Genomic DNA, 25,727 nt, shown 5'->3' on the forward strand with positions numbered 1-25,727 from the left:
CGAGTCTCACCCCCTATGTGATAAGGCGGCAACCCAGCTGTGTCTGGAGGGGATCCTAGTCAAGGGGATTACAAGTACAGATTGTTCTTTCCATCCCTTGCCTGCTCCATTTGATCACAGAGATAAATATCTGTTGTGATTTCCTTGTCATCACCAGCCTCATTTTAAGCTACTTATATTTCATTTTAAATTGAGGGAAAATGTGCCTCCTCACAAACATCTACAAATCCAGATAAGTGCACAAAGGCAAATATTCCCTCTGTTGGCTCTTCAGTGCTTGTGGCTGGGTTTGTTTCTTGTTTTCTTTTATACAGAGTCTCTGTTGTAAGATATATATTATTTTCTGCAAGAAGAATACCTTGCGCTTAATGTTCTTTTCCTCAGCATGCGCTCTGGTTTAGTTTAAGTCAGATTGCATAATAAATTGGGGTGAGAGAAAGGCATTTAGGGTATATAATACTGATATAATATTACTCAAATTTACTTGTGAAGGTATTTACACATTTTTAATTGGTTTTATGCCCTTTTCTTCTTCATTTGGTAGGTTGCCTTTATGAAATTGGGGGGGGTTGTTATAGTCTTTAAAAATTTGTAGTCTTGTGGTCTTGCTACGTGTTTTATATACAGTCCTTTTTGAAAGAGAAGCAGGAAGTACTGAATATTTTTCATTCACAAAAAACATCCGTATTATTATTTGAGTATTTTTAATCATTAAATTGAAGTAAAGACAAATGAGCAGGAAAAAATGGCAAGTTTTTTTTTGTTTTGTTTTGTTTTTTAATTATCTTCTGTTCAACTTCTCATTTCTTGCCTCTGGTAATTTCTTTCCACAGTGGATCACTACAGTTTTGTGGTAGGTTGACCACCCCTTGCCTCTGTGCATCACGTTTTTAAGAACTATCATTAAAATCTACATTCATCATGCAAAAATCTTCACTCACATCAACAAAAAAGAAATCCCCACACCGAAATCAAAATAATATCATCACAAAACTGACAAGAAGTGGACAATTTACATACAATCCACCCCTTGTCCCTTCACCACAATTACAATAAAAATTCCCCACTTGTCATGCAGGTCTTAACTCTCTAGCTGCGTTCGGTCCATGTTTTGCCCGTTACCTCTCTCAATTACTATCCTTATCTCAAATTCCTCACATGCCCGCATTCTCCACCAAAAAGACTGTGGTGGGTTGACCCTGGCTGGACACCAGGTGCCCACTGAAGCTGCTCTATCACTCCCCCTCCTCAACTGGACAGGGGAGAGGAAATATAACAAAGAGCTTGTGGGTCAAGATAAGGACAGGAGGGATCACTCACCAATTACCATCACGGGCAAAACAGGCTCAGCTTGGGGAAAATTAACTCAATTTATTACCAATCAACCAGAGTAGGGTAATGAGAAATAAAACCAAATCTCAGAACACCTTCCCTCCACCGCTCCCTTCTTCCTGGGCACAACTTCACTCCCGGATTCTCTACCAACCCCCCCAGCGGCACAGCGGGATGGGGAATGGGGTTTACGGTCAGTTCATCACACGTTATCTTCTGCCACTTCATCCTCCTCAGAGGCAGGACTCCTCACACTCTTCCCCTGCTCCAGCGTGGGGTCCCTCCCACAGGAGACAGTCCTCCACAAACTTCTCCAACGTGGGTCCTTCCCACGGGCTGCAGTCCTTCACAAACTGCTCTAGCATGGGTCCTTTCCATGGTGTTAAGTCCTTCAGGAGCACACTGCTCCAGCGTGGGTCCCCCATGGGGTCACAAGTCCTGCCAGAAAACCTGCTCCAGCGTGGGCTCCTCTCTCCACAGATCCGCAGGTCCTGCCAGGAGCCTGCTCCAGCGCGGGCTTCCCACAGGGTCACAGCCTCCTTCGGGCATCCATCTGCTCCGGCATGGGGTCCTCCCCGGGCTGCAGGTGGAGATCTGCTCCACCGTGGACCTCCCTGGACTGCAGGGGGACAGCCTGTCTCACCATGGTCTTCCCCACGGGCTGCAGGGGAATCTCTGCTCCGGCGCCTGGAGCATCTCCTCCCCCTCCTTCTGCACTGACCTGGGGGTCTGCAGGGCTGTTTCTCTTACATATTCTCGCTCCTCTCTCCGGCTGCCATTTTCCGTCTGTCCCAACCTTTTTTCCCTTCTTAAAAATGTTATCACAGAGGCGTTACCACTGTCGCTGATTGGCTCGGCCTTGGCCAGCAGCAGGTCCGTCTTAGAGCCGGCTGGTATTGGCGCTCTCAAACACAGGGGAAGCTTCCCAGCTTCTTACAGAAGCCACCCTTGTAACTCCCCCCCCCCCCCCCCCCGCTACCAAAACCTTGCCACACAAAGCCAATACAAGTTTGCACTTGTACTAGCATTCATGGGACTTCTTTTTCCCTAAAAACTCTGGAGCAGCTGTTGTCAGCGTTACTATTCCAGACTAGACAGGATGTGAATTTTTAATGTTGACTGACTAGACAACAAAACAGTTTTCTGCTGTTAAATTTTCTATGGTAGAAGCCTGACCTAAGAGACTGAGACAGCATTTGGTGGTCACTTCATGGTACAAATTATTACTACCAGGAAACGAGCCAGATTTTAGATTAAGTAACTGTAACACTAGGTCTTTCTTGCTCCTGTTACGTATAGATAGTGCGAGCATATTGGTATCATGTACATGTTAGTCATGTTCTACTTCTGGTGTTATTTTTCAATCTAGAATATGAAGGCTTATATTTGTAGATAAACTTTCAGTCAGCGCTTCTGGCCTGACTTTACCCATTTCAAGTGTGGTCTCACAGCAGCACCGATGCAGGCATACTTAAGGCTGAGGAGGTATCTATCACTGTAGATAGGCCTCTCTGGTTTAATGACCAACCGTAAGTGTAATACCAGAATGTAGGCAACATTGGGATGTTGTCTAGTTTGGGGCAGTAGTGTATGGACACGCCTGGGCAGAACGGGGTGAAGCAAAAAATGCAGTCAGTTTGGAAAAGATTTGGTTTTTTCTGAGGCTCCTCCTTAGAGCGAGTTTGATCTCAGTTTGTTGATCTTCTGGTAGCAGAAGACTGACCTATGACTTGAGTTTTATGTGGCAGGCAGCAACCTAAGTCAGCTCATCCATTAGCAGCTTTTAGGTGGTTCAAGTCAAGGGGATTTTGGTGTTTTAACCATATGGCCCATAACTCAGACTTGTCTCAGCAGAGGATTCAGTCCAATGTGGAATCCTCTTGGGCATCCTCCTATCGGGGAACAGAAGCTGGCAAAAGTAGGACCTCATCTGCAAAGTCTTTAGATTTCCTCTTCAATGTTTGGCACAAAGTTCCCTACTGAAATCCCAAGCCTTTCTGGTCTTTTATCCTAAGCAGAGATCAGCTGCAAACTGCGATGAATGTAACACTTGTATAAATGGTTGAGGATTAAATGTGTAAATCCGTTACCTGTTTACTCAAATGTGCCTATGTTGAAGCTACAAGGAAGGTGATAAATCCACAAGCACTCTCCCAGTTTTAATCTATGCTAGAATGTGTTTTGATCAATTCCCTGAGAGAGGTGATTAGTGAGACCCATGGCATCCTAAAAACTCAGCTGCCTTCTTACAAACAGATGGAAGGCAAGATGCTTATAGTCGGCAACTCTGGCGTCCTACCAGATCTCTTCAGTCCCGAGAGTAAAGAGCTCTTGGCCTCCTGAGCACAGATGACTGTATCTGCTGAAGCTCTCGTTAAGTCCTTCTTGTGTGTCAAGTGGCTTTCCATTCCAGTGTAGCTGCTCTGCTGGTGTGAAAGCGAAAAATCGCATTTGACCCCCACCAGTCTGACTCAGAAAGATGATTTCTCTACTCTCTCTCTCTGTAAACGTGTTGCTGATTTTACTCATTTGTCTTCAGAAACTGGGTGTGTTTAACTCCATGATAGATACTTGCTTTTGACTTCTTCACTCTCTGCCTACTCTGTACTTCTCTGGCTCTCAAGCCCCCTGTTAAAGGAGGGGAGATGGGACTTGGCCTGGGCCAGACCATCCTCACTCACACAGAGAGTGGGGATCTCTGTCTGCCAAGGCAGTCAAAGGCCTTGCGGTAGTTCTGCATTACGCTGCCTGATCAGTTATTTTTTTGCTCCTTTACAGATAATCTATTTTGGTAAACTGCTTCCCTTGTAAAATATTTCAGGATTCTTTTACTTTAATGACAGTGTGGGTTGGTTTTGGGCGGGGGGGGGGGGTTTACCTTCTCCAGACTTGATCACTGTATTTAGTCATGTGAATCTGAATTGGTGCGATACCTGCCTTCGCTGAGCTTTCTTGTACAGCTCTTAAGTTCACACTAGGATCTTAGAGTTTCTAGATAATTATTTAGGGTCTTGAAGGGTGAAGTGTCCAGGTGTTATCTTTGCTGCCAGGTAAAGTCATTGGGTTTTGTTACTGGTGCATTAACCAGTGGCTCTTGACGCTGTTTGATCCTACGGAGGTACGTTGCATCTGACCTGCGTGGGCTTATTTCAGCAATAGTGTTTCTTGTGTTCATCCTTTCTCTACAGGTACTTGAGAGACAGTGTCTTGTTTCAAAGTAGCTGTCTTTGTATACTAAAATGGTCGTGTTAGACCTGCAATCCTATTTTTTCACTAAGGAAATGGTCCCGCAGAATCAGGTTGAGATTGGCAGGAACAGTTATAAGTGAATGGTTCATGTAAGAATGGGACTGTTTGAAAGTGCCAATGGTTGTTAAAAGTCACTTATGGTTCAGGGTCTGTTTCCTAGAGAATGCTTTGCTTCTGCTGTGGGGATGGGGCCAACAGTATGTGCTGTAGTCACCACTTCACCACGGAGTAGTAGCTGGTGGGTTCTAAGCAATGCTGCCCTCCCCACCACCACCTGCATGATTCCTCCTAAACCATCCACAGCTCTCTGTACCTACGGCACTCAGGAATGCAACCTCTTCCCTGCAGCATGAAACACTCAGCATCTTCCCATGTCCCTTTCTACCCCAGCTCTGTGTTTTGGGGATTTCATCAGAGAGGGATTATCAAAGGCAAAGATCATCAAAGCCTATTGGCTGTCTTTAGTGCATCAGTAGCTTTGTATTGGAACAAAGAAAGAAAAAAACTTAAAAAAAAAAAAAAAAAACCAAACAAACTTTGTTAAAATAAGTAGCAAGTTGGGATGTGATCTTCTTTCTTTTTTTAATGACTGATTCTTTACTTCAGGTATTCACATTCATATTTAATAACTAGTGATTGACAATTAAAAAAGGTATTGTTGGTACAAGAGTTATGTGGTGCTCTCTCTTGTCATGATCGTGTTGCAATTTAAAGTCCTAACTCTAAAGTTTTCTTTTGGGTAAACGTAATGAAACCAAGTTGTTCTGTGTGGCACAGGGGAGAGGACACAGCATGAGGAAGATGGGCCCATCCGTGTGGTTCTGTTTGGAAGGCTTCATGGAAATAATGCAAACAAACTGCATCCCAAGACAATAATTTTCTTTATGTATTTGCATGGATGAGAAAGAGAGAGAAACTTAATTGTGCAGGTGTAATTGAGGTGGTGTACAGTTATCTTGTGGGCAGCTCATAGGACTGAGGCGTGCTGAATTGCATGTTACCAAGTCAAGCAAGCAACAGCTGTGCAGAGGGCAATTATTAAAATTAATCTTCTGCTACTTTTCTTTTATGCAGTCAATAAGAATTTAACATGAAGATGAGTTTGAGAAATGAGGTTTTGTTGTAGTTTTAATGCTGCTTGTCCCAAATTTGCATATGTAAAAACAGATTTTTTGTTTGAGGAGTAGTTAAGGAGTTTTGTTATTACTTCTGTGCTGTGTATATGCGCAGAAGTAAATCTTTTCAAGCGTTGTTACTTCTTGGAATGATGGAAACAGCTTTGTTCTGTAACAGATAATACAACAGCTGTCCAGACGTTGTAAATTACTGTGTAGAGCAAGTACTGAATTATACATACACAAATAACTGCATCTGTAAAAGGATTTCTTCAGATTCATTCTGAGTTTTGGATAGTGGCCCATTTTTATCCTTTCATTCAGTTTATGGTTTAGAACGGCAATTAAAGGAACTTAAAGTCAGTAGAGGTGCTTTTAACATTAAAAACGTTAATTGTACAAGACTAAGTTCAGTCTCCACCTCCGGTTGCTCTTCTCCCCAGAGTCTAGTTTAATTAGCAGTCCCTTTAGGATAACAGCAAGCTCCATTTTCTTTGAGTTCTAATGGTCTGTACTTCCTTCAGCATGACATCAGAAATTGTTCAGTAACATCAGTCAGTGCTTAAAATGAAAGTTTTTAAGAATCATTTTGCAGCAATTAAAACTTGACTGAGATGATTACAACACTGAGATGGTAGCTAATCTGTCCAGGAAAAAACAGTAAGGTTAAAAGCTGCTGCTGTTTAAAAAAAAAAGATATATATAAAAAGAAGCCAGTTTATGTTAACATCTATTAAGAGTAGTATTAAAGGGAAGGGAGGATAAAGAAAAATCTTCTAGGCTTGAGATTTAAAACAATGGGATTCATTGGAATTTTGATTCAGCTTCCCAGTGGGTCACCTCAGCTCGTCATCCCTCTCAGCCAGGTTAGTGAGCTGGTGTGAGCCTTTGGGGCAAAGCCTGAAAGAGGATAGATTGCGAAGTTGAAAGTGTTTGTGGGAGTTTGGAACTGTTAGGTGCAAGTCGCCTTATTGCCCTGTGGGCTTATTCATGTATAAAATTGAAGACTTTGTGACCAGTGGGTCACTGTGTGCAAGCTTCAGATTTCCTTTTGTACTCCTAAGGACTTAAGTATTCTCTCACAGGTGGGTGCACCGCACATGCACTGAAGCTCCTCTGCACAAACTATGCATGTTTGGGAGGATGAAAGGTGTCACTCTGAATAAGGGATGAAGTATATCAGCGAATCTCAAAAACAAATTCTGAAGTTATAAATGCCTTTCCTTACAAATCTCTTGCAGAAATGTTCTGTCTTTAGCAGGTAGTTGTAGGAAGTGATCAGAGGGGGGCAGATTGTTTTTTTCTGAAGGTTAGAGATCATAGTTGCAGCATTGGTTGTTAAAATTTTTGTCAAATACTGATATGTTTTGTTTTTTAAAGAATACGGACATTTGTAGTGTGAGAATGTACTGTTAGAATATTTTCAGCTGTGTTGATTGTAGCTTTGTCTTCTGTGTGACAGTAATATCTAAATAGGTGCGTTAGCCGGTTGTGACTGACCTTACTTCAGTTACACACCGTGAATTATGGCACAACCAGATGGATGCCGTTCATTCTGATGCTGTAAATGATCTTAAGAGTGTCTAACATCCAGGTTAGTTGCTGATCTGGCGAGGGACGCTCAGAGTACTGGAGTTGTTTTGGATGTCAAGCAAATGACTCTAGTGTTAAAAGTTGGACCCAGGTCTCTTGATCATCAGCATTTTTACCTGTATTCCAAATGATTCTGTACAAGATAGACTTCTATTACATGCTTGGATTCAGGATGTAGGTTTTCCATCATCTTTGATATTGTTATGTATATTGATGATTCAATATACATTGAATATACACAAATATACATATTGTGTGAGCATCAACATGTAAATGTAGCGGAACTTCCCAGACTTGCTGAAAAGTGTCTGTGGTCTCTGCTCAGGCCTTGAATGCCTTAATTAATTAGAGTTTTGGTTTGTTGCAGAAGTGGCAGCATTAATGAAGCTCAGTGTCTCCTACTAAATGTAATCCAGCTCTATCATAATTGTCTTGCTAAGTGACCAAGATGAATGCAATCTGTTTGATGACTTGCAGTTCCTGTCATTGTTTCATTGCCAGCCAGACAAATACTGTGCTGTAGTCCCATCACTGCTGAGTACTCAGCTATGGTTAATTTTCAAGTTACTACAAATAAATTATTTGAAAGTGTAAATACGCTGCCCCAATGATGTTTGTGATATTAAAAGGTTTGCTCATAGCTGAAATCTCCATACTGACTCAGAGGTACAGAGTGTTTAAATGTGCTTTTTTCTTTTTTACCCCCTCCCCCACTTTCTTTCTCTTGGGACTGTTGCTTCTTACAGGGGCTACGATGACCCCATCGAGACAGAGATGGTTGAAGAGAGGATACCTTACCTTCATGGTGGCTACGCAGCACCGTTGGCACAGCCAGAGAGAGGAAGCATGGCTAGTATTGACCGTCTAGGGAAGCGCTCCCCCTCTATTGACAGCATTCGTAAAGACCCCAGGTGGAGGGACCCTGACCTCCCTGAAGTAATTGCCATGCTCAGCCACCCTATTGATCCAGTCAAGTCTAACGCCGCAGCCTACTTGCAGCACTTATGCTACGAGAATGATAAAATCAAAAAGGACGTGAGGCACCTTAAAGGGATACCTATCTTGGTGGGCCTACTTGATCATCCAAAGCCAGAGGTCCATCGTAAAGCCTGTGGGGCTCTCAGAAACATCTCCTATGGGAAGGATAATGAAAACAAGGTGGCTATAAAGAACTGTGATGGGATCCCTGCATTGATCAGACTGTTGCGAAAAACAAATGACATGGAAGTCAGAGAGCTAATTACAGGTCAGTGTCTGTAGTTTCTTTAATGAATTATTCTTTGGAGGAGTCCTTTCAGCTCCAGCAACAAGAATTCCTGGAGATCAGAGCATTGAAGGAGAGTTTAGATCAATTCTTAAGCTGCACCACGTTTGTGGGGTGACAAAGTCTAAGGCAAGCGTGCCTTTCAGGAAGAAATCGAGATTGTCTGCATGTGTAGCACACTTGGGTTTCCCTGGCTGCTGAGATGGATGATGCTTCTTGGATGTAGCATGCAACTGCATGTGGTTGAGTTACTGAAGCTTAAATGAGTAATAGCAACTTCATTGACAGGTAATTTGTAGTGTGCTTGCCCTCAGCATGTTATAATCATGAGGTAAGATATGCTAATCTAAAACTTTCCTTGTTAATCTCTTATAAAACAATCCTGCTGCCATGTCCCCACTACTTCATATTGATAGAACAGTCAGTCTCCTCAGGAACACTTCCAGCTCCTGGTGCTGGGGACTCTGAGGCTGTGTATAAAGCCGCAGCACTTCTGGGCTGGAAAACTCAGATTTTAAGGAGCTTAGAGTCTGCTGTTGAGATGCTCTGGACACAGGGTTTGCTTGTTGCAATAATTGGAAAAGGGAGAATTACATTTTGAAGTTACTAAGTTTGTGCGTACTTTGCAGGGAGTTTTCAATCACTTATAACTCCGTTATTCAACCTGTTTTTTATTTGAACTTAGTCTTGGACATAGTCCAAAAAGTGATAAAGTATATGCCAAGTTTCAAAGTTCAACCATTAAGTGGAATAGGGTGGAAAAGTATGTCAGCTCTTAAGCTAAGGAGAAATATATTGTTCTTTGGTCTGCAGTAACTCATGAGGAGTGAAATGGATTTCCCCTTCTTTTCTCAGAAGTAGCAGGGGATGTTTGGATGGAGAGCAGGGCAGTTGCAATGAATTTCAGTGCCAGAACAGAATTTTTCAGAAAGTTTCGTGAGTGCGAAAATGGGTACAGGGCTGAAACTGTTTAGCTACCTTATCAGTGTTGGATTCTGCAGGCAGACCCTATTGCAAACATGGATTAAGCCATTAGAAGTAAACATCATAATTCTATAATCACCTCAAAAAAATTATAGCAGCTCTCCAAGTTCTTACTGATAATCATAATTCTCTGAGATGAAGAGTGGCCTTGGGTGTTCCAACTGTTCTTCCCCAACCATTATAGGATATTTAGCAAACTAGGTCTAAATATACAGTGTAGAAAGTAGCAGGGATATTTTTCCAGTCCTTTGCCAGTGAGCTGGTATAAGAGAGCTGTCTGTTTTGTTAGAGAACCTCTAAGCAGCATGTGTTGGTTGTGCTTTGATTGCTGTCTGTGCTTTGTCTCTTAACATGGAAACTCTGTAGGTAATATTTATACTCTATTGGTTGCACTTATTTAGTATGATGGCTGACTTAAATTTTTATTTTTTTTTAAATAAAGAATATCTGATTATCTGCTGTTCTGGTTTACTCAAAGCTCATTTCTGGAGTGCTGAGAAGGAATAAATTTATTTCTTTAGATTCAAGAAAGGAGAAGCCAGTCTATAATTTACTCTGAAGGAATATCATTATAATGCTAAGTGGTAATCAGTCACTTTTGAGATGGCAAAAACAAGCTGGATGTTTTCCCTTTTCACTCTAAATGGCGATTGCTTTGATTTCCAGTTGATTAATTAGTTTTACAGTTCAAATGCATTTTATTTGACAGTAGCTCCTGCTAATGAAATGTAGTATTTATATTCCACTTCGGGTTTTGCTATTTAAAGCTCTTTATTTCCCCTTACCGAGAAACACGAGGAATACTGAGGGCATTAACCTAAACAGATGTCCAGCAACAGATGATGTGCATTTAATCTCCACCTAACCAGGAATAATTTCATTCCACTTCTAAAATGATATCACCAGATCCGGTGTGAGACATTCAAGCATCAATATAGAAGAGAATAGTATTCCAGTAATGCCTCTGTGACTGATGCTGATGTACTTGCAGTCAGTGTTCAAAGCCTCAGCTGATAATGTGGAATTGTCCATTCGAAAAATGAGCTCCAAAAGTCAGCACAGAGAAACAAGAGCCAACTTGAAGTGCAAAGGGAGCATTCAGCCAGGGCTGCTACAAAAGGACTGTGTTTTGCAGCCTCAAAAATTCAGATCACAATTCTGATGTTCTCATGGTGGGAATCTTTCTTATCCAAGTAATTTTCCCTAGTGGTAAACCAAAGTCCACCTTTGCCATGGAAGTTTTTCATTCTGTCTGGAGTGAAATCTCTGAGGACTTCTGCAGCAACGCAAAAAAAAAAGAAAGGAAGAAAAGACAACAGCATACAGGGTTTGCTTGTTTGTTTCTTTTAACAGGCTGCAAATTCGAGTTTGGTATGACACATTGACTTTTCTGTGGTTTAATATTTCTTTAACTCAATACTGGCTGCTTTTTGAAAGATGAATAGTAATCATCAGCTGGTCATCCCAGATGTGGACAAATTATAAAATGATGCTGCTTTCCAGAGATTTAAGTAATTTAAATAATTCAGATGTCTGAATTCAAGAGCACTTCCAGTCTTGAAGTTTTGCTTCTCTGGGTGTGGGACACTGCCTGCCTGCAGGACAGGAGGTATATGGGAGCATACAATAAGACTTGTTATTTGCAGCTGGAGAGGGTGCTTTCTGGCAAAAGAGAGCATCACTGTCATCTATTTTGAGAGTCAGTCCTTGGGTTTAGTACAGCTCCATGGCCTCTTATTTACTTGGTGATCTGATGCAGCAGCCACAGCTGTCCAGAACAGTATGAATCAGACCAGCCAGCTGGGTCTGGTCAGTGGGTTAATGGAGTGGGAAAAAGCCATGCCAGTATGTTAAAAACATGTAAGAGGTAGATGCAGTGGCGAGGGAGCACAAGGGAGGAATTGGATGTGTGATGCTCAGCACTGAACGAGTGAGACTTGATGAGTGAGAAGTGCGTTCAGTCGACTACTTCTCGGAATATATGCTTTGGAGAACACAACCTAGACAAACACACTGACATGCAATTCTGAAAGCAGGCTGAGTATACTGACACAACACTACTGCCAGATTAAGCAAGTCTGTAGCTTTTTTTCTTTCACATAGCACTGGTTTTAGCAGAATTTGAAAACCTTCTCGGGGTTAATGCCATCTCTGTTTTACCAGACATTCTTGATATATCTGCACTAAAACATGATGTCCCTCAAGGTAAGACAGATAGATATGTGATGCGTGTAAAAAATACGTTCAAAACTCAAGATACATTCATAAAATACCACAAATCTCACTTTTCTTTCTTTTTGAAGTGTGGAGTTACAAAAAGTCTCCCATCTACTGCACTGAGAAAAGCTTGATTTAACTGTTAGAGCGTCCATAAGTAAATCATGAGTAGAGTTGTGATAAGACATGTTCCAGAATATTCTTCCTTGCATCGCTTTCTAGTCTTGGAACTGTACTGCTGAACCTTCAGTGGATCATTTTCTTGAGAAACCGAGAGAAATGAGGATTAAGCTGATAAGGAATTAAATCTGTTCTGATTGGGAAAGCTGCAAAAGTTTTATCTTGAGTGATAAGGGTTTTTTGTGGAGGAAATGTTCCCATCAGATATGCAAGACCAAAATTCTATTGCATTCTTTGAAAAGCAATCAGAAGTTGGTAGCTTTAATGAATAATTTTGTTCTTTGTGAGAACATTGAAAGTAATTTTGTTGTTTAACGACATTGCACTGATTTTAAGTGGTGCAGAACGTGATTTTCCTGATGCTGTATGTTGCCAAACTGGTTTTAATTGAAAAATGATTGACCTTCAAAATGCTCTACAGAGGAAATATTTTGATCTAATACTGTAATAGAAACTTGCAGATTGATTGACTTGCTCAGAATTCACACCTTGTGGGCATTTATGTATGCTAAGATCCTGTCAGCTGATCAGACACTAACTTCTCTTTGAAGTACCATGCTGTTTTGAACTTTCTGATTACAGATGAGCTTCCTCCTTCCATTTTCTATTAGAAGGCTTGTCAGAAGAAGGTCCCTTTTCATTGTGTGTTCTGTGACACAGTAGTTCACGTTGAGGTTCTCAACTTGACCACTACTTAACTTGAAGTAGCACAGCTTCAATCTTCAGGACTTAGAATGATACAAGCCAAGTCTGTCAAATGAATGCATACAGGACCAACATGGAACAAGAAGTCCTCGGTGAATATAATGCAGAGCGCTTTATTTTTCCAAATGGTAATTGATTTGGTATGGACCATAGATAAAGAATTAAACAGGTTCTTCTGATTTCTTGGTGACATTGGATTTTTGCAAGTAAATGAGCACAGCAGGAAAAGATTTCCCTTGGATTTCAGAAGATAATGGCATGTATGTATTCTGCCACAATTTCTTTAGAAAACTTTCCACAGCTCCAAGGAGGCGGAGATTTAGGAGAATATGGCTGTGGCCCTAATCACATTTAATACTACATAAAACATATAGCTATGTTTATAGCTTATAGTATTCTTTAATATATTTTTACAATAATCAGTACTTTTGAAATAACAACTTGTAGCTATTGTCCCTGCTTAACATGCTGAAAGAGTAGAGATAATGGTTGTAGTTAGAAATATGTAGGTATATTACAAATAGTATTTATGAATAAAATGAAGATTGCTCATGATTGTGATCATCTTCTGAAATGTAGTAGTTCATCTTCTTTCTCCAGTCAGTGGTCAAAAAGGCCAATACTTGTAGTGAAAGTACATGGAAAATTTAGATAACTTCATTTCCCTTATGCTGCTGTGTTAGTGACTTGATTTCTCTTGAGTGCTATTCATTTGAATTGATTAAACTTAAAGTTTTAAAAACAGTGTTTCCAGCTTGTTAGATCATTAGTGTGGTATGCTAATAGAGATGGAATGATTTTTAAAGATGGATGTCAAATTTACAGGGATTTTATAATTTTTTTTTGCTCATATTTTCTCTTACACTGGTGAAACCTACAGTCTGATCTGAATTTGTTTACTTTTTTTTTTAAGTTTCCGTGGCTGTCACTATCAGTGTCTTTTCCATCGAATTTCCTTTCTCAAGAGCTGAAAGGATGCTGGGATTTAGACCTCTTTGTTTCATAATTTTGCCTAAAAAAAATGTATTGTAACTGTTTATTTTCTGTATCCTTTCTCTTGGAATACTTTCCCAATGAAGTCAAACTCCAATCTGAATTTTTTTCTCTGGCTTTGGAACCACAAGATTCTCTCATCCCTGTTTATCTTGGGCTACCTTTCTGTTAAGTGCTGTGCATTTTCCTTCACTGAATGCGGTTTGACAGAGGGATTCTTTCAGTTTTCCTCATGCAACTGTCAAAGAGAATATTATAAATTTAAGTGTTTTGACATTTTTGAATAATTTGAAGAGTTTGCACTTTTTTCTTTTTTTTTCCTCTAGTAAGACTGTCTTTTATTCTTCACAGTTTGTTGGTGTTTTCTATGAAACATTGGAGAGATGGGAGGCAGATGAGAAACTGAAAAGCTTGTAAACTGTTGGGGTTTTTTCTTCAAAGAGGATGGAGGAAAGGCATTCTGTTTAACTTCAATCCCTGTTGTCTGGTAGCCACTAAATGAGATTGACAGTCAAAATGTGTTTGCCCTATAATGCTTTATTGCATAAATTGCAGTCAGTCTCTTAATAAAAATTCTGGATGAGTATGTACAAGACATCCTTTTGTAGGGACAGGTAGTTCTCTTGGTCTGGATGGGGTTACTAGCATCAGTGAAGCTGACTTGTGTGTGGTAATTGGTAGGTCAGTGCTGTTTACAGTGTTGCAATCCAGTTAGAATACTATTGAATCCCAGGTGCATTTAGTCTCTTGAAATAACTACTGGTGAATGAGAATATAGGAGAGAGGGAGTTTGGAGGTGATAATTTTATTTTACACATTGGGGTTGAAGGTATTGAAATCTAGACACAAATCTCTAAGTTTTAAGCAAAAGATTTGAGCACTGGAAAACTTCTGTACAGTCCTGTAATATTAGAGCTTTTGGAAATTTTATAGGTATTTTTGGCTTTTTAATTATATGTCTGCCTGATTCATCTTAAGCAGTGAAATTTGCCCTTGTATTTTCACTATACAGACAACACATTATGTCACTCCTCCAGGAAAGGGGAGAAGGCAGAATCTCATTTCAGGTGCAAAAGTAGTATGTGCATTTAAGAAAAGAGATCTTAAAATTGAAGGGCTGTCAGATTTTAAAACTTAGCTCTTCCACATACAGATGATTTTAAATCTCCACATTGTTTCCAGTTGCAGAATTTTGCAGTTTCAGAAGAACAGAAATGCAGGATCCTTACAAACACTGTACTTGGTTCCTCAGTTGATGCCATCTTTTCCTAATAGTATTTTTTTGGCCACTGCAAATACCAAATGCTCCATTTATGATCCTGTGAGGGAACTCTGACATAACCCACCAGAACCAGGGTATTTTGCACCCATTGTTCTCAATTTGAATCTAGGTTTGCTTCAGAGATGATTATCCTGTATAATTTTCTGGGGTTTATCCACCTCATTCAGTGCTGGATGTTCAGATTCTGCATTTGAATTTTGAAGTACTGAGCCAGCAATGCATTTAGGGATTAATTGTAATTATTATTTTTATGTCAGTGAGTCTGATACGCTTAAGGAATTGATGTACAATAACTAAAGGAATACTGTCTAGTGAAGTATTTAAAATTAGTGGGGCAGCTTATATGTCAGTTTTTATAGTCTCATTATAAATATTGACTTATGTTTGTTTCTTGCATGATCTGTATTTTTGAGCCAATTTGTTATGAGTAGTAAAGGGGGCCAGTTAGCATTTTCTGCTTGGTTTGGGTTTTTTTTTTTCTTACTGTCCATTGTTTGGTGTTTTGTAATGAAAAAGGATGATTTATTGTGATGTGTACAAAGAGAAAATTAATTCATATTTCACCTATACAACCTTATTTGAAAGCTAAAAGAAGTAGGTTATATCTCATACAGTGTGTTGTCTGTGAATGGCAAGGGCAATAGGCCCTACAAAAAAAGCAGTATTTTTGTATGGTTTTAGAAAAAGACTGAAAGAAACTTTATGGTGTTCATTCTGTTGTCTGTCTCAGAGTTTCTCTATTAATTAATATGGTCTCCTAAGTCTGAACAGATGCCTGGACCTTGTAAAGATCGCTTTGAATAGGAGACACCATAGCATTTGACTTCTGAGGCTCTGCTAATCATCAGCCTTCGAGGTTATCGTATAAGTGGCAGTCACTACTCAAATAGAGATAAAATTCCAGTCCTGACCTGGTACCTCTCACGACCCTATATGGACAATACTCTGATATTAAAATAGGGCATTTGGCATTTGACACTTCTAACTTGTAGCAGTGTGAAGCCTGAGTGTGAAGGAGAGTTCCCACGAGATAGCTGCCTTCGCTCGTTCGGAGGTAGGTGTGTGTGGCTCTGGCGGCTCTCCGGCACGCTGGATCATTGCACAGCTGCACGCTCCCTCGCTACTACGTGCTTTCCATTGACTGACAGGGTCCAGCAAGTCCCTGTGTGTGTTAGACTGTGTGACAAAAGTAATAGATCCAAAATCTTTTTTCCGGTCATTTTTCAAGTTTGAAAATTGTAGGTTTTAAAACTTGGAGTGATTGAAAGGGACCGAAACAAAAGGTTGCACCTTTGTTGTTCTTTTGTGTTTTCCTTTAGACACAGATACTAAGAGGTGAGGATCTACAATTTGCACTGTAATATGCACAAATTCACATTTGTAGTAACACAGGTAGCCTCAGGTTAATACTGTATCCACTTAGGAAAGATTTCCTGTGTGTTCTAGGGAATCTAGCTTTTCCATTCGGTCTCTGAAGTTCTGCTAGTCTTCACACTTCTCCTTGGAGATCAAAAGTGTGCATCTGGCTCCCTCCAGGTGTTGTTACTGATAGTTCTCAAATGTTACCAGGCTGGGCGTATGCAGAAATTATCTCTGAAGTGAATGTCCTGTTTTAGTCCTAACCTAATGAGCAGTAAGAGTCAGGTCACTGACACAGGTCTGCTGGGAAGTTGTATTCTTTGTCTAAGACTGGGTATTTTTACAGTTGTAAGGCTGTTCTTCTGTTATGTTGTTTTGATGTTTAACTTCTGTTTACTTTGGCTCATAATTGAGGTAAAAATGGAAAGACGGAGGAGTTTTGGTTCTCGGCTTCTTCAAGGAATGATATGCTTGTGGCACCAGATGATTTGAACACAGATATTGCCCGTGACAGGAAAATGTGAAAGTAAATAATAGAGAGGAGTCTTGAATAAAATACTGTCTTGTGCAGAGGATAAGCATACGATCAATGATCCTTAATAAATTCATCCCTGTTTTTAAGACTTGCTCAATATACTTGTCTGCTGCACTGGATGATTTTTTACTTTTTGAGGCATCGCTAGACTTGAAAGTGTAACAAAATTTGTATATAGCAGAAAAATCCTATTTATGTCCAATAACACATCACGTTTATGTACTCAGTTGTAGAACTTGATGACTTCAACAATATCCATGTCTTCATAAAAGTGCTTCCGTGCTTTTGGAAATGTTCCTGTTGCAGCCACTGTGGAATTTTCCCTAAGCTATGTGCTAGTCTGGCGTCTCATCAAGTGGGTTCGCCTTTTTGTTTAGTTTTATGATTTAACCTTCCAGCAATTCTCTGTGAATCTAGTGATTCTATTTAATCTAGAGATTTAAAATAGTTATTACTCTCTTGTTTATTTAATAATCACTGTTTTTCCTGCAGGCACCCTGTGGAACTTATCGTCCTATGAGCCCCTGAAGATGGTCATCATCAACCATGGTCTGCAGACGCTTACCAATGAGGTGATTATACCCCATTCAGGTTGGGAGAGTGAGCCGAACGAGGACTCCAAGCCTCGCGATGCTGAGTGGACAACTGTCTTCAAGAACACTTCTGGTTGCTTAAGGTAAGGCAGAACTGTGGAGTATTAATCTGTTCACCACGTCCTGTGTTTAGGATTTTTTTTAAATTATTTCAGTTTGAAATAAAGTGTCATATATCTTTCATTTTTGCAGAGATACCCCCATTTCAGTAGCCACAATAGCAGTGCTTGGAGGTATTTGCCTGCCACGGACTCTCTTGTAGGACTTGTCAATGTACGTCTGTCCAGTGGGGTCGGTGTGAAGAGTAGGTCATTTATCCAGGTTAGGGGGAGAGGATCTATATAGGACGGTGTATAATACAATGGAGAGTGACCCAGGTAACTGCCAAGCTAAGTACAAAAAAAAGCATTTTGCAATGCAAACTGTGCCGCAAGTACTGAGAATCATACCTCCATTTGTCTATTGTACTGTGATCAGTGGGCTGTTTCTACAAATTTTTAGTACCTTCTCTGCTTCCCTTGGCGGTGCTATTTTTATTTATTTGAAAAGTGTGTTTTCAGACAGCTCCCTTCTTGGTTTTAGGGCTTTTCCTATTAAAAGGGGGTTTTTTGCAGATGCTGGGGAACTGGTTTCATGGAATTACACTGAGCCTGAAACATGGATCCAGTTTTAGCCACAAACACTTTGTGGACACGCTCGTATTTTAAGCTTAAGTGACTAATGACCTATGGGAAATTAGTTAAGAACCTGAACTACTGACTGTTTAGGAATGTATTTCTAATATTGCTTGCAAAGGAGCCTTTTCTGGTTAGAAATTGTATTTGCATTTCTGAGAGCACCTTGAGAGTAGGACAGTAGATGCTAGAAGCTGGGGTCAGGAGGAGTCCTAATGCAGTCTGCAAAACCTGAAGAACCAATGTTCCCTAAACTCAGCCTCTTTCATTTTGCTTTTCTTTGAGATAAAATAGTGGAGATGCCCTGTTAGATTCTTTAGCTTTATGAAGAAGTCAATTAATTTGAACAAAACTAATAAAGATTTGGCATCATACCTTCTGTTACTCTGAAGTATACTTCTGTCAGATTTCTACTGATTAATGCATCTTCAGAAGTTGGTTCATTTCTGTTTCTTGGGCTTGTGGTCTGTAAATTGCAGTAACTATTCCCCTGAGTAACTTCACAAATGAAGAAAGTAATGAAAAGTGTTCTGAAAGTGCCCATTACTGAAATTATTTGCAGTCCCGCTGGAAACTAAGGTCCTTTGAGTAGGCTCCAGACATCATAGGTTTTTACTTACTAGTGTCTCATTTTCTAATGGTCTTCTGCAAGAGGAAATTAGTCAAGGTGGGGGATAAAAGGATTATCTGAATGAATATGAGATTCTCCAGTAAGTTTAGACAATAAATTGATCATTAGTAGACTAACATAGTCCACATCATAAATTTTTAATTGTGTGTGGATCCACTTGAAGTTCCACATTCCAGGATACCTTTGGGGGGGTGTTGGTGATTGGTTGTTTGGTTTGTTTGGTTTTTTTTTTTTTTTTTTATTTTAAAGTAAAGTACTGGTTTTACAGGACATGCAGAAGCTTGTGGCACTTTGGACATTGTATTTTTAAGGCTAATGAAGAGGGGTGTGGAGCATAGTAGTACTGAGATACGTTAGAGAATTTGAACTTTTGGTAATTGAAAGTGGTCCTGATGTACTTCAAATGCATCAGGACAGCAGCCAGTGAATGGTGACTGCTTCTGTTGTTGAAGGAGGGAAATGTATTTCAGTCCTTTAATCTATAGTCTCTGCTGTCATAGTCATGTGGGACTACATGCTTCCTTGTGGAAATCTGAGGCTTCGGTCAGATGTGGGACAAGGTGATTTCAGTCTTGAAAGTAGTTGCTTAAGGTAAATGGAGACATGATGGCAGGTTAGCAGGGAAAGGTAATCTGAAAAAGGTAGTTTGTCCGTGTGTGTCTCTTGTGCTGTGGAGAGAGCAACCTTTTGCATAGGAAGGGGAGAGAACTGTCTTGCTGCCTCCTTACTTCTTCCAGTGAGATAAAGTGAGTCCAGGACAACAGACAAGTATGCAGGAGTAGGTGAGATACGAGCTGTCTTTCAGTTGATCGTACTTCTTGTTACGATGTTGGTGGTATTACGTACCTTTTGTAGTGCACTCCCAGATCTAGCGATAAAAATGGACATATCAAAAGTAATTATCATTAGTACTGTTGGAAATAATTTTGCATTGTTTGTTGAAATCCTCTGCAGCTCATCCTTAAAAGCACCAGCAAGATAAGATAGTTAACACCAGCGGAGAATAAATTGTTGCAGCCATCTGTCTGACAGACGTCAGTGTTTAAAAACCCCTTTGCCTAGTCTTCTCTTGTTGACACAGTAGCTGGTCCTAGAAATTCAATTTTCCATGAATGGAGCTTATTGCAGACTACAAACTGTTTACCAATTTGATATTTAATTGGGAGGTTAGTCCTCTTGATGATGTGCCAGCCTCCTTTGTCCCCTTTGGAAGTGAGCCTCAGGTGTATGCTGTGTTGTCTTCCAAAAAAACTGAGAAAATCTTTGAACTTTCGAGGTTTCAGATGTCCTTGCAGTTCAGATATCTAAGCAGAAGAAAGGAGTTATGCATGCAGGACGGCATTCATTTCAGTATCATTTTTTTCAGTTAATGAAGTTTATCAACAGATGTGGGCAAGTTTGGTTTGTTTCAAACGCAGTGATTCACAGCGTGAACTGCTGGTTAATTGTTTACCTTTTTTTTCCCCCTCTTTTTTTACACTGCTTTCTCAACTTTACTTTGTTCTTAAGCTAGGTTTCTCCTTTGATAATGTGGAGCCTTGGAAACACTTATTTCAAAATAATTGAAAACAAGTAATTTAGGGAGAGGGGAAAAAAAAAAAACCAACACTTGTTTGGCTTTACCTCTTCTTCAAATCTTGATCCGTCCCATTTTCCTTTCCAGTCCTGACCTATCAATACCTTTTTTCCCCTGTGTAAGTTGTAAGTCTCTTTCCCTCCTCGCTTTGGGAGTTCAGGTGCTGGTGTATGTCCAGGTCTGGGTAGGGCAGGGTGAATTGTATTCTATGTAGTCAGCTTGGTCTGCATGTGCCTAAGGGTAGATTAACATCTGGTATTAACAGCACAGATAGATTAGTGCTTCAGGTATATGTGGGATGGAAGGATGCTTTAGCAGAGGGGTCAGTAATTGGGGCCGATAGCGTAGCAGACATCTGAACCTGCACCAGAGTTGCTTTACTTGGGAATTAACTTTGCAAGATAAGAGGCATGATCCGTGCGCTCTTTTTCCCCTTACCCAAAGCTAAGGTAGCTTGCTGGCTTTCTATAGCCCTGATTTCTACCACTTTCTGAAGTAACAAAAATCCATCTGTGATGCTTGATGTTGATTTTAGTCTGTATGACCAAAGGACTTGCACTCCGGAGAATGGATCTGTCTGAGCTGCTATTTGAGAAAGCCCTGTGCGTGATACTGCGTAACATTGGACCTGGTCATTTACAAGCTGGAAATCAGAGAAACTGCAAAGTTTGTCATCATCAAGCAAGCCATTTGAATACTATCTCTTTGCTATGAGTTAAATAACTCTGGGATTACCTGTGATACTTAGTGATGTCCATACCAAACTACCATAGCTAACTGACAATGTATATGTAGCCAGTAAGAATCAACGGAAGAAGAGGCAACTGGTTAGGGTTTATATTGACTTTGGAGACCAGTGTTTATTTTAAGGGCTCCTTCTGAAGTCAAGCCTTCTCCCATGACTGTGGCTGTTCTAGGGATCTTTTGAGTCCTGATATTATCTGGAACATGACGAGTGGGTTCTTTTTGCCATCCCACTTGACTTTGACTTGCCAAAAACTCTCTTCAAATGTTTTGGTATTCCCGTATTCCCTTTTGCAAAATAAAGACTTGGCATCACAGCAAACTTGCAAACTATGATCTGATAATTAGATTTATTGCATGCTTTTTCTGTAATCTTTACTAAGACACACTGAAGTTTTCAGAAACTAGTGCAGGTGATGATAATTTTGTCTCCATTCTCGTCTTGAGATCAGGAAAAATATTTTTCCTTTTATATTACTGTGTTCTCTTCTAGGGGCAGACCCAGTATGGTGAATTGATCTGCAATATCCATAATAATTTTACTACTTAAAATGGTCATGAGCCTCGTGATAGATGCTACCTTAGGTGTAATTTTATAAAATGAAGGTATTCTTATATTCTGTTGAACCTGTTGAGAGAAATAGGTATGGTGGAAATCACGAAAGAACAGTAAAAAACAAAGCAAAGATTGATTTATTGAAATTAAGTGGATTTTTGGTTATGGAAAAGTAGGACTAGGGAAGAAGGAAGACATTTGCTAGGAGAATCATTAAATATGCACAGATGTTCCTTTATTTCATTTGGAGTACAAGTTTCATGTCTTAGCATTGTATTTTATTCTTTTAGGTATGTGGAGAATGTCTCTTCTAGTTACTGTCTTTTTTTTCTTTTTTTTTTTTCTTTAAACCCCTAAATCCCTACTGGGATTTGCAGTCCAGAAGCATTCATTTTTAAATTGTACTCTCTTCCAGTTTAAATAATGTAATGATCTGGTACATCTTAACAAGGCCATTTCATGATCCTTCCTACAACTTTGACCCAGACATTAAGGTGATTTAGGAGAAGAATACAAGTTGAATTGCTGGTGGGATTGATGGAGCTGAGGCTAGTTTACATGCACCCAGGCAGTGCCAGAGACCTTTGCTGTGTCTCCAGGTTTCTCCAAAGATGCTTCTCTGCTTTAGAGGGGAAGTGCCGCATTTGTGGGTCAGAGCGTGCAGCTGCAGCCCCATTTTTTTTTGTTTGTTTTCTTTGTAGATATCTACCCTGATTCCTAGTTCTCTGCAAGCAGCAAGGATTTTAATGATTTAAAAATGAAATTCATTCTGGGCTTAATTGCTGTTTTCTGCCTAATTACTTTTAATTCTCCCTTGGATTTTTTTCACTTCTGAGAGGACAGAGTAGAACTTAGTTTCTAAATTGCCAACTTTCTAGCCTCATTCCTGTGCTAAACTGACCTGCTGTCAACAAATGTTAGATGAATTAATTTGCATAGCAAACAGATGCAAAGTGCTCCTTTTTCCAGGGTACCATCTGTAGTTGCAGCATTTCTTGTCAATTCTCCAAGTACGCAGAAATTCGCATTCACAAATAGCCTCAGGGTTCAGAGACCTGGCCGTGGGTGTACGAACACAAACAAACTGCACCCACTTGACTTCCACTAAAAACATGCATTCTTCAGATCAAAATTGCACATAACAGCTTGTCCAACATGAGCTCCTGAGAAGAGAAGGGACAATGTGGTGGCTAGAGCTGTAACAAGAGACTTGAGAAGTATGGATTTAATTGCTGTTCTGCTACTATCCTGACATAATTACAGGCAAGATTAATGGTATAAACCTTTTTGTGGTCTAATTCTTAATAGCCCTATCTCCTTCTGGTTTTGGTGAGATTCAGGCTCCTAAGTGCCTGAGTGGATCTGGACTTCGGTCACTGATCTTCCCTTTCCTGTCTTTAACGTGGGATTGGTACCTCTGTCCTTACCTTCCCCTGAAGCTGGTAAAATACCAGTAGTTCAAGGATTTTGAAGTGGTTGATCCTAGAGACAACAGCTGGGAATAATCACCTCCTGTAGGTATAAATTAAAAGTTTGGTCCCGTGGAATCAAAACCTAAGAGCTATGGTAAGTGTGAGATACGATGTTTGAAGACTTGAGATAAGGACTCTGTAGATTCAGAGCTGAAAACATACTCCACCAGGATGAGAAATGATGTATGAGTATCTGCAAGCTTCTGTTACTTTTATGTACTTCAGAGGAAAGAGGACTGCAGGAGCTTCATGGTAAATCATTAATACTTAGGATGTCCCAGATAGATTTTTTGTATGGAAATGTTTTAACGTTTTTCTAAGGACAGAGAGCATTAAGGTTATGTTACATGTGCATCCTGTCCTGCAGATGTAACTTACAGTGCTTCAGTCATATGTAACGCTGCTTGATGGTAATACATTCCTTCCTTGAGTCCTAACGTCTTTATATACTTGTGAATATATGTATGCATGCAAACACCTACAGCCCACACTGTTTGTAGCAGGCGTGTGTGCATCTGTGAGGCACATGGAGGTAAAGAAGGTTTGTCAAACAGAATCTGTGGTCTTGTTTTGGCAGAAAAGTTCTCTCTCTTTGCACCCTGGAAATGACTGTATGTGTGTCTCAGTGATACTGGTGTGTCCATTTTTTCTTCCCATCTCTGCACGCTGAATTTGAGGAAGAGAGGAAGAAGGGCTGTCAAAGCTAGGTGCTTATGCCCTCCTTTCTTATTAATGATTAATGTATGGCTTTTCTCTGAAGAGAAAAATGCTTGGGATTTAGAGCTTTCGAAGTGAATTACCTTCAAGCTCTATCCATCTTTAAATCCTGCAGGCATGATAATAGTATGTGGTGACAGTCACATAATATTTGTCCTACCTACGTTCTCATATACTTGAGGCAGCCTTCGTCTCCAACTCACCAAAGAAAGAAGGCACTTAAGTGCAAGTCTTTAACCTGCAGGTGCTGTCTAGTGAAGAGCAGGGTGCAGGAGGTGAAGCTCAGGTGATGCTGCTACAGTGCTGCCAGCCAGGCTGCCCTTGGTGTCAGGGGAGCTTTGCTCAGTGAAGCATGGCAGGACAGAGAAAGATACGTAAATGTGAGTTTTCAGGTGCCAGCTTTTATTTTCTCTCTTTTATCAGCAGCAAATTAGTAATTGAGTGTAACGACTCTAGCATTAGTACAGAGACCTTCTTGCAGCAGCTACATTTCTCCCCCACTCCGAAAAGGATTCTGTGACAAAGTCATTTGGTTGACTTTTCCTCTTAATCAGTGTGCTCCACTATCATAGTTCAAGTACTCTTTTTGTGTGCTTCTGTAGGGCAGTTGTTTAACCAAGGAGGTCTGGACGGGACTTCATACAAAGCTTAGCACTTCCCTGTCCCACCCGGAGGAGATGAGGGCAGAGGCTGCCATGTCTCTGTCCACCCACCCACCATGCTTGAAGGCTGGTGCCCTCGTCTTGTTTTCATACTGGGTACAGCCTTTGGGAGACTGCTGCTCCAGAAATTGGAGCTAATGATACCGTCAGTGTTTTGTTACGCAACAGGTACTTTTGAACTGGACTTTCAGTAGAGGAATAGTTTTAGAACGAGATAAAAACTGAACAGAAATTTGTCTGTGAATTTTCACTTTCGAGGCAGCGAGCAGCACGGAACAGGGAGAAGCTTATCTGCCCAACCCAGACTGGAAAAAAACCAACTCAAATTAAAAACCCACACAATAGAGAGGAGTGAACGAAGGCAGTTTCTTAATTAGCTTACTGATACTGTGCAGGATCACAGCATATGGCTGTCCTGGGGCTTATATGATGAGCAGAGCGTTTAATTCGTGCTAGTAAGGAGCTGTTAGGGTTCCTCCTGACAGTTCCTGATGTTTAGCTTGTAATATAAATAAATTATGCATAGATTTTAGCAGCAGAGACATAACCTAGTTACATGCAACCTTAATGCTTTACAATCAAATCTAAAGTATAAATTTAAAGTTGTGCACTTGCATATTGCCTTCTGTCATTACTTAGGAATGAATCTAGGTCCCTTCTCCCTTGGCTGTCAGTGAAGGGAATCTACAAAAATGTCTGTCGCTGTGGTGGGATGAAGAGCAAGGCTGAAACGAAGCTCGCTGCAGTTACTGTAATGGACATAGTTTGCTTTGGAAGGCATGTGAGCCGTGATCCTTTATTATATAAATACTGCCTCATTTTTGTATTTCTGAGATTCTTTTCCTATTGCAGCAAGCATGTGCGATAAAGCAAGCAGAGCCCCTTAGCCTTTCCTCCAAGCAGAGACTGGAATAATTTGGAAGCTAAGTAGCTGCTGGGCATCATGGAATTCTTGTGTAGTGCATCTCTGCATCGTTTTGCATTACAGGAGAGCAAGCTAAGACTCTCCAAGTAGGTCATGCAAGAGGTAACCAGTCAGTATTTTACTGAAAAGGTATTACGTGGTGTTTTGGATATAGAAAGCCACAGATAACAAAGGATGGACTTGACATCTGTACCTTGTTAAACTGTACTGCTGGCTGTTAAGCCCCTGCTTATTGCAGGGAGCTCTTATAGACAGTGCTGACATGAATGTGAGACATGTGACAGTGTGCTTTGTACATCTCTTGCTCTATGCTAGTGTCGCTGGAGTACAGACTAAACTTGTGAAGTCCTTTTTCAGGGGTGGCCTTTG

At 40.4% G+C, this 25,727-nt stretch overlaps 1 protein-coding gene across 16 annotated transcripts in view; it reads left to right on the top strand.

The window, feature by feature from the left end:
• The window catches only part of ARVCF (ARVCF delta catenin family member), a 293,557-nt gene that overhangs the window by 206,373 nt on the left and 61,457 nt on the right, over nucleotides 1–25,727 (top strand). For all 16 annotated transcript variants that reach the window (XM_030024130.2, XM_030024128.2, XM_030024129.2 and 13 more), the window contains 2 exons: nucleotides 8,036–8,535; nucleotides 17,301–17,484. In XM_030024130.2, coding sequence (XP_029879990.1) covers nucleotides 8,036–8,535; nucleotides 17,301–17,484 — 684 coding nt within the window. The remainder of the gene's footprint in view (nucleotides 1–8,035; nucleotides 8,536–17,300; nucleotides 17,485–25,727) is intronic.

The sequence above is a fragment of the Aquila chrysaetos genome, chromosome 9 (genome assembly GCF_900496995.4).
Source record: "Aquila chrysaetos chrysaetos chromosome 9, bAquChr1.4, whole genome shotgun sequence".
NCBI classification, from domain to species: Eukaryota; Metazoa; Chordata; class Aves; order Accipitriformes; family Accipitridae; genus Aquila; species Aquila chrysaetos.